This window comes from Phyllobates terribilis, unplaced genomic scaffold (genome assembly GCF_046119375.1).
Source record: "Phyllobates terribilis strain yellow unplaced genomic scaffold, ASM4611937v1 Scaffold_9__5_contigs__length_417890890, whole genome shotgun sequence".
Taxonomy (NCBI): domain Eukaryota; kingdom Metazoa; phylum Chordata; class Amphibia; order Anura; family Dendrobatidae; genus Phyllobates; species Phyllobates terribilis.
The window spans coordinates 274495587-274508693 of NW_027362769.1; the positions used below are offsets into that span (position 1 = coordinate 274495587).

Consider the following 13107-nt stretch of genomic DNA (forward strand, 5'->3'; position numbering starts at 1 on the left):
CCCACATATGGGATATTGGCGTACTCAGGAGAAATTACACAAAAGTTTTTGGGGTCCATTTTCTCCTCTTACCCTTGTGAAAATAAAACAATTGGGGCTAAAACATCATTTTTGTGGAAAAAGTTTGATTTTTTTTATTTTCACGGCTCCATGTTATAAGCTTCTGTAAAGCACTTGGGGGTTCAGGGTGCTCACCACACATCTAGATAAGTTCCCTGAGGGGTCTAATTTCCAAGATGGTGTCACTTGTGGTGGGTTTCCACTGTTTAGGCACATCAGAGGCTCCCCAAACGCAACATGGCGTCTGCTAATTATTCAAGCAAATTTTACATTCAAAAAGTCAAATGGCGCTCCTTCCCTTCCGAACCCTGCCGTGGGCCCAACAGTGTTTTTTCCCCACATATGATGTATCTGCGTGCTCAGGGGAATTTGCACAACAAATTTTGGGGTCCATTTTTTCCTGTTACCCCTGCGAAAATAAAAAAATGGGTCTAAATTAACATTTTTGTGAAAAAAGTTAAATGTTAATTTTTTTTTCTTCCACATTCCAAAAATTCCTGTGACGCACCTTAAGGGTTAATCATAGAATCATAGAATGGTAGAGATGGAATGGACCTCCTGGGTCATCTGGTCCAACCCCTGCTCTGTCCAGCCTCTGTTTGAAGACGTCCATTGAAGGAGAACTCAACACCTCTCGTGGCAGCCTGTTCCACTCATTAATCACCCTAACTGTCAAAAAAGTTTTTTCTAATATCTAATCTGTGTCATCTCCCATTCAGTTTCATCCCATTGCTTCTAGTCTTTCCTTGTGCAAATGAGAGTAAAGATGATCCTTCTACAATGTGACAGCCCTTGAGATATTTGTAGACAGCTATTAAGTCTCCTCTCAGTCTTCTTTTTTGCAAGCTAAACATTCCCAAATCCTGTAACCGCTCCTCATAGCACATGGTTTGCAGACCGGTCACCATTCTCGTCGCTCTTCTCTGAACTTGCTCCAGTTTGTCAATGTCTTTTAAAAAATGTGGTGCCCAAAACTGAACACAGTATTCCAGATGAGGTCTGACCAAAGAGGAGTAAAATGCGATAATAACGTGATCTATACTGTATGCTTCTGTTAATACATCCCAGAATTGTATTTGCCTTTTTTTGCAGCTGCATCACACTGTTAACTCATGTTCAGTCTATGATCTATTAGTATACCTAAGGCTTTTTCATATGTACTGTTGCTTAGCTCTATTCCTCACATTCTGTATATGCTTTTTTTCATTTTTATTGCCCAGATGTAGCACTTTGCATTTTTCCCTGTTAAAAACCATTCTGTTAGTTGCTGCCCACTGGTCCAGTTTATTTAGGTCTTTTTGAAGCCTCTCTCTCTCTTCTCTAGTGTTAGCTATCCCTCCTAGCTTTGTGTCATCAGCAAATTTAATCAGTTTACCCTCAATTCCTTCATCTAAATCATTGATAAAGATGTTGAACAATACAGGTCCCAGGACAGGGCCCTGTGGTACCCCACTTGAGACATTCATCCAGCTGGATGTGAAGCCATTTGAGTCCGATCACTAAGCCAGTTATGAATCCACCTAACAGTTGCCTTGTCCATTGCATACTTGGTCATTTTTTCAATAAGGATGGTGTGAGATACTTTGTCAAATGCTTTGCTGAAGTCAAGATGTACTATATCTACAGCATTTCCCTGATCCACCCAGTCAGTGATTCTGTCATAGAAAGGAAATTAAGTTAGTCTGACATGGCTTGTTAGTTACAAACCCATGCTGACTCTGGTTAATCACTTCATTCTTATCCAGGTACTTACATACATGTTGTTTAATAATTTGTTCAAAGATCTTTCCTGGTATAGAAGTCAGACTCACCGGCCTATAGTTCCCTGGGTCCACCTTCTTCCCTCTTTTGAAGATAGGAACATCATTTGCTCTTCTCCAGTCTTCCGGGACTTCTCTTGTTCTCCGAGAATTTTCAAAGATTACGGGGAGTGGTTCTAAGATTTCTTCTACGATCTCCTTCAGTACTCTGGGGTGTAATTCATCTGGACCTGGAGACTTGAACTCATTTATGTTAGCTAAATATTCCCTCACAATCTTTCTGTTTACAGATAACCTGGATTCTTCCATTCCTTTAATAGGACAGTGAAGATCAGTTGATGTTACATTTTCTTTCTGAGAGAAAACTGATGCAAAATAGGAATTAAAAAGTTCAACCTTCTCAACATCCTCTCTTACCATTTCACCATTTTCAGCCTGTAAAAATCCTATAGCATCTTTGACATACCCCCAAAATCCTTTTTTATTGCTTTTGACATCTCTGGCAAGCCTTAATTCATTGTCAGCTTTAGCTGACCTGATACGTACCCTGCAGGTTCTGCAGACTGCATTATAACCTTCTTTAGATATGTCTCCCTCTTTCCATTTGATGAACATTTATTTTTTTCTTTTTAACATGTGTTTAAGTACTGTGTTCATCCATCCTGGTTTCCTTAAATGCTTCCCATTCTTCCTACTTTACGGAATTGTTAACGATTGTGCTTTGAGAATCTCATTTTTAAAAATTTCCCATCCTTCCTGGACATTTTTGTCCTTAAGGACATCCAGCCATTGGATCCCTCCTATTTTCTTTCTGAGTTGCTTAAAATTTGCCTTTCTGAAATCTAACCTTAAAGTTTGAGTCTTCACATGTCTTCCTCCTCTAGTTATCCAAAATTCTATAATAACATGATCGCTGCCTCCTAGGATCCAAGCCACTTTTACCTCCTCAACCATTTCCTCCCTGTTTGTAAGGATTAGATTCAAAGTAGCAGATCCCTTTGTTTTCTCCCATACCTTTTGGAAGATAAAGTTGTCAGTAAGAGAGGATAAGAATTTGCTTGACCTGTTAGTTTTACTTGAGAGAGATTCCCAACAAATGTCAGGATAGTTGAAATCTCCCATGACTACTACGTCATATTTTTTGGAGAACTTGGTCATTTGATACATAAAGAGTTCATCCATATCTTCAGTTTGCCCAGGTGGCCTGTAGTAAATGCCTATAATGGTGTCCTTTCCGTTGTTCTCTCCTTGTATTCTTACCCAAACAGTTTCCACAGAACTCCCAGTCTCTGAAGCTTCAATCTCTGTGCAGATATACGCTTTTCTAACATACAAAGCGACACCTCTTCCTCGTTTATCAAGTCTGTTTCTTGCAAATAAGCTGTATCCTTTTAGCCTTTTATTCCAATCGTGTATTATCCCACCAAGTTTCAGTGATTCCAATGACATCATATTGCTATTCCTGCGTTGGTAGTTCCAATTCTCCTTGTTTGTTGCCCATGCTTTGTGCATTTGTATAAAATCATTTTAGTTTGTGATTGGTTTCTCTTCCTCCCATATTTTTATTATTTAGATTTTTTTGTCTTTGTTCTTCCTTTCTACTTCCAATAGCAGAAATCTCAATAGTATTTGTCAGCTGTATAGCTTTCTCTGGCCTTTTGCTTCCCTTTGCACATTGTTCTAGTTTAAAGCTCTCCTGATGAGTGTAGCAAGGCGACTTCCAAATACACGTTTTCCAGTCTTCGTAAGGTGCACCCCATCTCTAATAAAGTTCTTGAATGTGGTTTTGAGCACCTTGAGGGGTGTAGTTTTTAGAATGGTGTCACTTTTGGGTATTTTCTGTCATAAAGACCGCTCAAAGTGACTTCAAATGTGATTTGGTCCCTAAAAAAATGGTTTTGTAAATTTTGTTGGAAAAATGAGAAATCGCTGGTCAACTTTTAACTCTTATAGCTCCCTAATAAAAATGTGCTGATGTAAAGTAGACATGTGGGAAATGTTATTTATTAACTATTTTGTGTGACATATCTCTGATTTAAGGGCATAAAAATTCAAATTTTGAAAATTGCATAATTTTCAAAGTTTTCGCCGATTTCCGTTTTTTTCACACATAAATGCAAGTGATATCGAAGAAATTTTACCACAATCATGAAGTACAATATGTCACGAAAAAATCTCAGAATCAGGGGGATCCATTGAAGCGTTCCAGAGTAATTACCTCAAAGTGACAGTGGTCAGGATTGTAAAAATTGGCCTGATCATTAACGTGCAAACCACCTTGGGTTGTAAAGGGGTTAATGGGGATAAATGTAAGGTAATGCGCTTGGGCAAAGGAAATAAAATGTATAATTATATGCTTAATTGTGCAACACTGGGCAAAAAGGTCACTGAAAAAGACCTAGGTGTATTGGTGGACGACAAGCTCACGTTTGGTGGCCAGTGTCAGGCAGCTGCTGCAAAGGCAAATAGAATAATGGGATGCATTAAAAGAGGCATAGATGCTCATGAGGAGAACATAATTTTACCTCTATGCAAGTCACTAGTGCGACCACACTTGGAATACTGTATACATTTCTGGTCTCTGGTGTATAAGAAAGACATAGCTGAACTAGAGCGGGTGCAGAGAAGAGTGACCAAGGTTATTAGAGGACTGGGGGACTGTAGTATCAAGACAGGTTATTACACTTGGGGTTATTTAGTTTGGAAAAACAAAGGCTTAGGGGTGATCTTATTACCATGTACAAGTATATGAGGGGACAGTACAAAGACCTGTCTACTGATCTTTTTACTCTGAAGCCTGAGTGAGACGATGGAACTCTCTGCCGCATGATGTTGTAATGAGTGTTTCACTAATAAAATTGAAGAAGGGCATGGAAGCCTTTCTTGAAAAGTATAATATTACAGGTTATATGTACTAGATTCCTTGATAGGGCGTTGATCCAGGGAACTAGTGTGATTGCCGTATGGAGTCAGGAAGGAATTTTTTTCCTCAATGTGGGGCTTAGTGTTTGCCACATGTTTTTTTTTGCCTTCCTCTGGATCAACATGTTAGGCTATGGGTTGAACTAGATGGACTTAGTCTTCCTTAAACCTTCAAAACTATGTTACTATGTTACTTTTCCAAGTGATGCTCAAAATTGCATGGAAAAGCGCTTGAAAAAACGCATGCTTAAATGCATGCAAAAAAGTATGCAAAAAAAGCTTAAAAAACACTTCTCCCAGGCAGAAAAAAACGCATGTAAAATACGTTTTTTTCTGCTAAGGAGATGCAGAAATCCTCAGGAAAATTCCTTGCTTTTGATCACTGTGATAGGGTCTATCACAGTGAACAAAAGGAACCAATAGGAAAAATTCCCTATTGTTGATGGGTACCGGCCGGCAGATCTCGGCGGGCACACTGCACATATGCTCGCCATTTTTTAAATTTTTTTTTTTAAACAGGAAGATGACAGGACAGGGAGACAGATCAGGAGATCCAGAGGACGGAGGTGGGTGGGCTCGGGGGGCATCATTTTTCTATCTTGTGACATGTATACCATGTCAGAGAAGAGAGAAATTATTGTAACCGTGGGCAGACTTTTTTCGTGACCACTGTTGGGGCGCTATAGGCTTATTCCCAATCACTGGTTTAAAATGGCAAAGAGGGAATAAGGCCCCTTAACGGCTGCTGTTATAATGCGTATTAGCGGTCATTAAGGGGTTAAACCAGTTAATTATGCTGTAAAAAATAATAAATAACATTTCCCATATGTCTACTTTAGGCTATGTGCCCACGATACAGAATTGCTCAGGATTTTTTCCTGAGCGTTTCTGCATCTCCCTGGCAGAAAAAACACATGCGGATTTTACATGCGGTTTGTACATGTGGATTGTACATGCGTTTTCCTGCCAGGGACATGCGGAAGTGAAGCGTCCTTCACTTGCATTTCCACATGCGGGTTGACAAGAGCTTTCCAAGCGATTTTAGCATCACTTGGAAAGTGCTTGTCAACTTGGTCACACTATATAAATCCATGCAAACGGCATGGATTTATATAGTGTGACCGTAAAAGAATGGTAAAAAATAAAAAAATAAATCTATACTTACCCTCTGATGGCCCCCGGTGTCCTGCTTCACTCCGTTCTCCCTTGCCGGCAGCGGTACACTGAAGGACCTGCCGACATCAGCGTCGCGTGACCCGTCACATAACTATGACGTCAGCGCAGGTCCTTCAGTCCATTGCGAACTGCCGGCATGCGAGGAGGAGCGCATCGGGGGCCGCCAGAAGGTAAGTATATATTTTATTTTTTATTTTATTCATTTTTATACAGTTTCTATGGTACCCGGGTCCGGAGAAGAGTCTCCTCTCCTCTAGACCTGGGTACCATCCGCACATTAGAACGCACAGAATGAGCATCTACATATACAGTCATGGCCAAAAGTATTGAGAATGAGACAAATAGTAATTTTTCCAAAGTTTACTGCTTCATTTTTTGTAATGGCAATTTGCATATACTCCTGAATGTCAAAGAGTGATCAGCTTAACAGCAATTACTGTACTTGCAAAGTCAATATTTGCCCAGAAAATGAACTTTAACCCCCAAAACACATTTCAACATCATTGCAGTCCTGCCTTAAAAGGAGCAGCTAACATCGTTTTAGTGATTGATCCATTAACACAGGTGTGGGTGTTGATGAGGACAGGGCTGGCGATCAGTCATGATTAAGTAAGAATGACATCACTGGACACTTTAAAAGGAGGCTGGTTCTTGGTATCATTGTTTCTCTTCAGTTAACCATGGTTATCTCTAAAGAAACATGTGCAGCCATCATTGCACTGCACAAAAATGGCCTAACAGGGAAGAGTATCGCAGCTACAAAGATTGCACCTCAGTCAACAATCTATCGCATCATCAAGAACTTCAAGGAGAGAGCTTCCATTGTTGTCAAAAAGGCTCCAGGGCGCCCAAGAAAGACCAGCAAGCGCCAGGACCGTATCTTCAAACTGTTTCAGCTGCGGGATCGGACTACCAGCAGTGCCGAGCTTGCTCAGGAATGGCAGCAGGCTGGTGTGAGTGCTTCTGCACGCACTGTGAGGCGGAGACTCTTTGAGCAAGGGCTGGTTTCAAGGAGGGCAGCAAAGAAGCCACTTCTCTCCAGAAAAAACATCAGGGACCGACTGATATTCTGCAAAAGGTACAGGTAGTGGACTGCTGAGGACTGGGGCAAAGTCATTTTCTCGGATGAATCCCCTTTTCGATTGTTTGGGACATCTGGAAAACAGCTTATTCGGAGAAGAAGAGGTGAGTGTTACCACCAGTCTTGTCTCATGCCAACTGTAAAGCATCCTGAAACCATTCATGTGTGGGGTTGCTTTTCAGCCAAGGGAATCGGCTCACTCACAGTCTTGCCTAAAAACACAGCCATGAATAAAGAATGGTACCAGAATGTCCTCCAAGAGCAACTTCTCCCAACCGTCCAAGAGCAGTTTGGCGCCCAACAATGCCTTTTCCAGCATGATGGAGCACCTTGCCATAAAGCAAAGGTGATAACTAAATGGCTCATGGAACAAAACAGAGATTTTGGGTCCATGGCCTGGAAACTCCCCAGATCTTAATCCAATTGAGAACTTGTGGTCAATCATCAACAGACGGGTGGACAAACAAAAACCAACAAATTCTGGCAAAATGCAAGCATTGATTATGCAAGAATGGACTGCTATCAGTCAGGATTTGGTCCAAAAGTTGATTGAGAGCATGCCAGGGAGAATTACAGAGGTCTTGAAGAAGAAGGGGCAACACTGCAAATATTGACTTGCTGCATTAACTCATTCTATCTGTCAATATAACCTATTGATACTCATAATATGATTGCAATTATATTTCTGTATGTGATATAAACATCAGACAAACACTAATAAAAACCAGAGGCCAGCAGATCATGTGAAAATATAATTTTGGTGTCATTCTCAAAATTTTTGGCCATGACTGTACAGTGATGCGTAATCCATGCGATCTAATGCAAGTCAATGGCGGCAAAAACGCAGCACTTCCGTAAAATAATTGGTAGTGCTGCGTTTTTTTCCACAATGATAATCCGCAGCAGAAATTTCCGCAGCATGTGCACAGCACATGCGGATTATCATTGGGGAACATGGCAGGCCTTCTACCATGCATTTTTTAAGCGTTTCTGCAGCGTTTTTGCCGCTGCAGAAACGCTTAAAAAACGCATCGTGTGCACACAGCCTTTCACCTCCATTTTTTAAACGTCATTTCATTTTGTTAGGATGTTCTAGAGGTTAAACGTTTATCAGCAATTTTTCATTTTTTTAAGAAGTTTAGAAAACCTGTTTCTTTAGAGATCTATTCAGATTTAAATTGACTTTTGCGAGGCCTATACATTGGAAACTCCCCAAAAGTGATACCATTTTAAAAACAGCACCCCTCAAATACATAAAAACTGTTGTCAGGAAATGCTTTAACCATTTAGGTGCTACAAAGGAATTAATGCAAAATGGAATAAAAAAATTTAATTTTTCCTCTAAAATGTTGCTTTAGCCCCACTTTAACAAGGAGTAACTCAAAAACATGAAGCCCAAGTTTATTCTAAGCTCGCTGATATTCAACATGTGATCAGAAACCTCTATTTGGACAAACAGCAGGGCTTGGAAGAAAAGGAGCACCATTAACATTTTTTAACACAAATTTGGCGGAAATAGATTATGGGTGTAATGCTCCAATTGCAGGACCCCTAGTTGCACATTACTGTTTGAACACACGGCAGGGGTCAGATGGGAAGGAGTGCTACTTGGGTTTTAGAACACATTCCTTTTGAACAGATTGTAAGCCCCAGTAGCCAAGCCCCTGAGGTGCCAGAACAGCAGAAACCCACACAAATTACCTCATATTGGAAACTTCACTGTTTAAGGATTTCATCTAAGGGTGTAGTAAGTATTTTAACCCACAGGTGCCTTTAAGAAATTTGTACAATTAGGAAAAGGAAATAGGTGACCTTTTTCATGGTAAAAAAAAAAAAAAAGTTATTTGCTGCAAATTTGTCAGTTACACAAGGGTTAATAGGCAAAATTGGACCCCACACAAGAATGCGTTACAAGTCGTCGGAAACAACTGTTTGGCAACACATCAGGGCTGAGAAGGAAAAAGCACTATTTGGCTTTTGGAGCACAGATTTTGAGTGCAACATTTGTGCAGCCCCTAAGGTGCCAGAACAGTAGAAATAACCCAAACGTTATCCCACGGAAGAAATCAAACCTCTCAATGAATTTATCTACATCTGCAGTGACTATTTGTAACGTCCACGGCATGCTTTTTATCTGGAGAATTGCATATCTGCCAGTTTAGTGCCCATACATTGTGCCCTCATACAGTGTAGTGCCTCCATACATTGTGCCCAGTTTGTGCTTCTGGAGAAACGCACCCCATAAATTGTCAAGTTCTCTCTCCCCACTACAATAATGTCAAACATGTGACCACTTACTGCGATTTAAGCACAGTGGGTCTCAGAAGGAGGGGGCATTTGGATTTGGGATCGTAGATTCTACTGAATTTTATTTGAGGGGGAGGGAGCCATGTAGCTTTTCCAGAGTCTTAGTTCTACAAGTAACATGGGAACCCCTATATTTCCAGTGACAGATGACAGACTTGAGTGGGTTTCTGGTTTTTCGTGGGATAATGTAGGGTTAACAGGCTAAGTCTACAATTGACACACATGTGATTACCGCACAATTTTCTTGATGTCCGCATAAAACGCGATATAGCAGCATGCTATAGTCAGATAATTTTTGCCAGTTCATGCAATTAATCTTGTAATTGTCAGACAATTTCTTAGGATTTGACGTATCTGCTCCACATATGGATACCTAAGGTCATGCAGTATGTTCTGAGAAGCCAAGGTGGGACTCTCGGGTCTCTCCTGGACTTGTAGCTCAATGGACTGTCAGCTTCCTAAGCTTGCCGCTACCTCCTCTCTGTGGGTGTCCACCCAAAGTCGGGTACCACTGGTCGAGGTAGTTGGCCCTGGAAGTCCCAAAGTCACAGCTGCTCTATTCCCGGCAGGCCAGCGGAAGGGTGAGATGGTGAAATTTTGCACCATCTTGTGTATTTGCTCGGACTGTTCTATATGTTTATTGTCTGTTTGGTGGTTAAATAAAGTATTGCCACACTGTTTTACCTACACCCCGTGTTGTATGAGTAGTATTATGCCCACAGAAGACCCGGGTCTTCACAGGAAGTATTAGGCTATGTGCCCACGATGCAGAAATGAAGCAGAAAATTTCTGCAGCATTTCTGCATCTTCCTGGCAGAAAAAACACATGCAGATTGTGCATGCGTTTTTCCTGCAGAATACATGCGGATCCACATGCGGATTCACATGCGTTTCCGCATGCAGATTGACAAGCGCTTTCCAGGCGATAGCATCACTTGGAAAGTGCTTGACAACTAGGTCACACTGTATATATCCATGCAAACAGCATGGATTTATACAGTGTGAACCGTAAAAATTAAAACAAATAAAGCTATACTCACCCCCGAGGCCCCGGTGTGTGCTGCAGCGCTCGTTCCTGTCTGGTTCCCGGCTGCCGGCATATCGCGAGACAGAGCGGTGAAGGGCCTGCGGTCACATGACACTGACATCACCGCAGGTCCTCAACCGATGCCGGCATTCAGGGAAGCCTTCGGAAAGGTGAGTATAAACTTTATTTGTTATTTTATTCTTTTTTTCACAGGTACAATGGTACCCAGGTCTCCTCTCCTCCAGAACTGGGTACCATCCGCACATAGAGACGCATAGAAGCCGCTTGTACAAATGTACAGTCGCGGTTTCTATGCCTTTCAATGCAAGTCAATGGCGGGAGTTCCGCTGCGCTTCCGCAAAATTAAATGACATGCTGCGGATTTTTGTACGCAGCATAAACGCTGCGGAAAAATCCGCAGCATGTGCATAGAACATGCGGAATCCCCTTGGGGACCATGGGGTGGGGATTACCTAGCGTTTCACAAGCGTTTCCGCTGCGGAAATTCAGCAGCATAAACACTTGAAAAACGCTACGTGGGCACCCAGCCTTAGACTTAAAATCCGTTGACTCCTGTTCAGAAGAGGAGAAAAATACGTTTATTCGCATCAGAAGTGGAGGTTCTCAAACTGCAATTTTTCAGAATGGATTTAGTTCCTAGTATAGAATTAAATTTGAAACTCCATGTGTTTACCTTATTATTTTGGTTATCCAGCGTATCCCTGTTAAATTTAGATTTTTTTATTTTTATAAATTTGACTCCCTCAGAGCATTGAGATTCTCTTTCAATCTCTGGTTTGATAAAGTGTATTCAGGCAAATCAACATGAGTTAGGGATGCATTAACTGTAACAATCTCTATTTTCAAATTTGGAAAGTCTAAGTTCCTTGTTTGTTACAACTAATTCCATAAGTTTAAGAAAACAAGCAGATAAAATATAGTTCCATTTCTTCGAAAAATCATCTGAAAAGCCGTAAGTGGGATTTTTCCTTACACATGATAAACGTCGCCAGCAATTGCGGCAAGTTGGATATATAGGCTGTACAATTTCCTGCAGAGTATGAAAAGTTCCTCTTGAAAATACAATTTTAAATCAAGTATATAGGCACCTGTCCTACTGTCCCAAGTCAGGTGTGATATTTTGCAGCCATAGCCTTTGGTCCAATCCTCCGGCCTACATTTGAACTAGCATAATCAAGCTTCTTCGCCCTTGCTTTTTCTTGCATTGTCGTGCTGCTTGGAGCTCCGCTACTGTATTTGAAACTTACGTCCTTCATATGATTATAAATAGTAAACATTCATAGCTTTGGACTTGAGGACAACTTTGAAGGTAGATATTTAAATTTACACTTTATTACAAAGAGGATTGTTTGTTTGTTTTTCTGCGGTACACAACTAACTTGCCGTAGCTGCAGCATCTGCCTAAATGTCTGGCATACAGTTGCTTATATATACTTAACTAGTCATGCCTGCAGGATATTTCATCGCACCTGCCTATATACCGGATTTAAAATTGCATTTTCAAGAAGGAACTTCTCATTTTGTGCAGGACATTGCACTGTTCACACATCTATCCTGCCGTATTTGCTGGACACTGTAGGCTCAATCACCAGGCTTACATCCGTGCATATACCTGACTCGTGGCTGCATAACATCACACCTGACTTGTTGTCGCAAGATAATGGACCCTACCTATGCTTGATCAGTTTGCTGCATTTTGCTGGACACTGCATTGGCTTAGGGTATGTGCACACGATGCAGAAATGAAGCAGAAAATTTCTGCATCATTTCTGCATCTCCCTGGCAGAAAAAACGCATGCAGATTGTGCATGCGTTTTTCCTGCAGAATACATGCGTATCCACATGCAGATTCACATGCGTTTCCGCATGCAGATTGACAAGCGCTTTCCAGGCGATTTTAGCATCACCTGGAAAGTGCTTGACAACTAGGTCACACTATATAAATCCATGCAAACAGCATGGATTTATATAGTGTGACCCGAGAGAATGTATATACTTGCCTCCGATGGCCCGCGCTGTCCTGCTTTACAAAGTTCCCGGCTGCCGGCAACTTTGAATTGAAAGACCTGCCGACGTCAGCGTCACGTGACCCGTCACATGACTGACGTCAGCGCAGGTCCTACAACTCACTGCAAGTGCCGGGAACCAAGCGGGAGCGGTGCGCGGGCCGACAGAATGTAAGAATACATTTATTTTTTATTTTATTCTTTTTTTACAGCTTTTTTAATGGTACCTGGGTGTGGATGAGACTCTCCTCTCCTCCACACTCTGTTACCATCCGCATATTAGAACGCGCCAATAGCGCAAGTACAGATGCTGTCTTGCGGAATTGGCGCGTTCTAATGCAAGTCAATGGCGGCGAAATCGCCGCGTTTCCGCAAAATTAATTGACATGCTGCGGATTTTTGACCGCAGCGTTCACGCTGCGGAAAAATCCGCATCATGGGCACAGCACATGCGGATTTCCATTGGGGAACATTGCTTCCCTTCTACCATGCGTTTTTCATGCGTTTCCGCAACTGCAAAAACGCCGCGGAAACGCATGAAATACGCATCGTGTGAACTCAGCCGAAGGCTGTGTGCCCACGTAGCGTTTTTCAAGCGTATATGCTGCGGAATTTCCGCAGCGTAAACGCTTGAAAAACGCATGTATATCCGCACCCCATGGTCCCCAATGGCATTCCGCAATGTCAATGCCCATGCTGCGGATTTTTCCGCAGTGTATATGCTGCGGTCAAAAATCCGCAGCATGT

General features: G+C 41.7%; 1 protein-coding gene across 4 annotated transcripts in view; it reads right to left on the bottom strand.

Moving 5' to 3' along the window:
- FBXL18 (F-box and leucine rich repeat protein 18) overlaps positions 1-13107 on the bottom strand; it is a 236492-nt gene that overhangs the window by 121554 nt on the left and 101831 nt on the right. For 2 of the 4 annotated variants that reach the window (XM_073647808.1, XM_073647807.1), the window contains exon 3: positions 1872-2057. The exons of 1 other annotated variant lie outside the window; for it this stretch is intronic. In XM_073647808.1, the coding sequence (XP_073503909.1) occupies positions 1872-2057 (186 nt within the window). The remainder of the gene's footprint in view (positions 1-1871; positions 2058-13107) is intronic. One more of the 4 variants, XM_073647810.1, reaches the window with a different exon arrangement.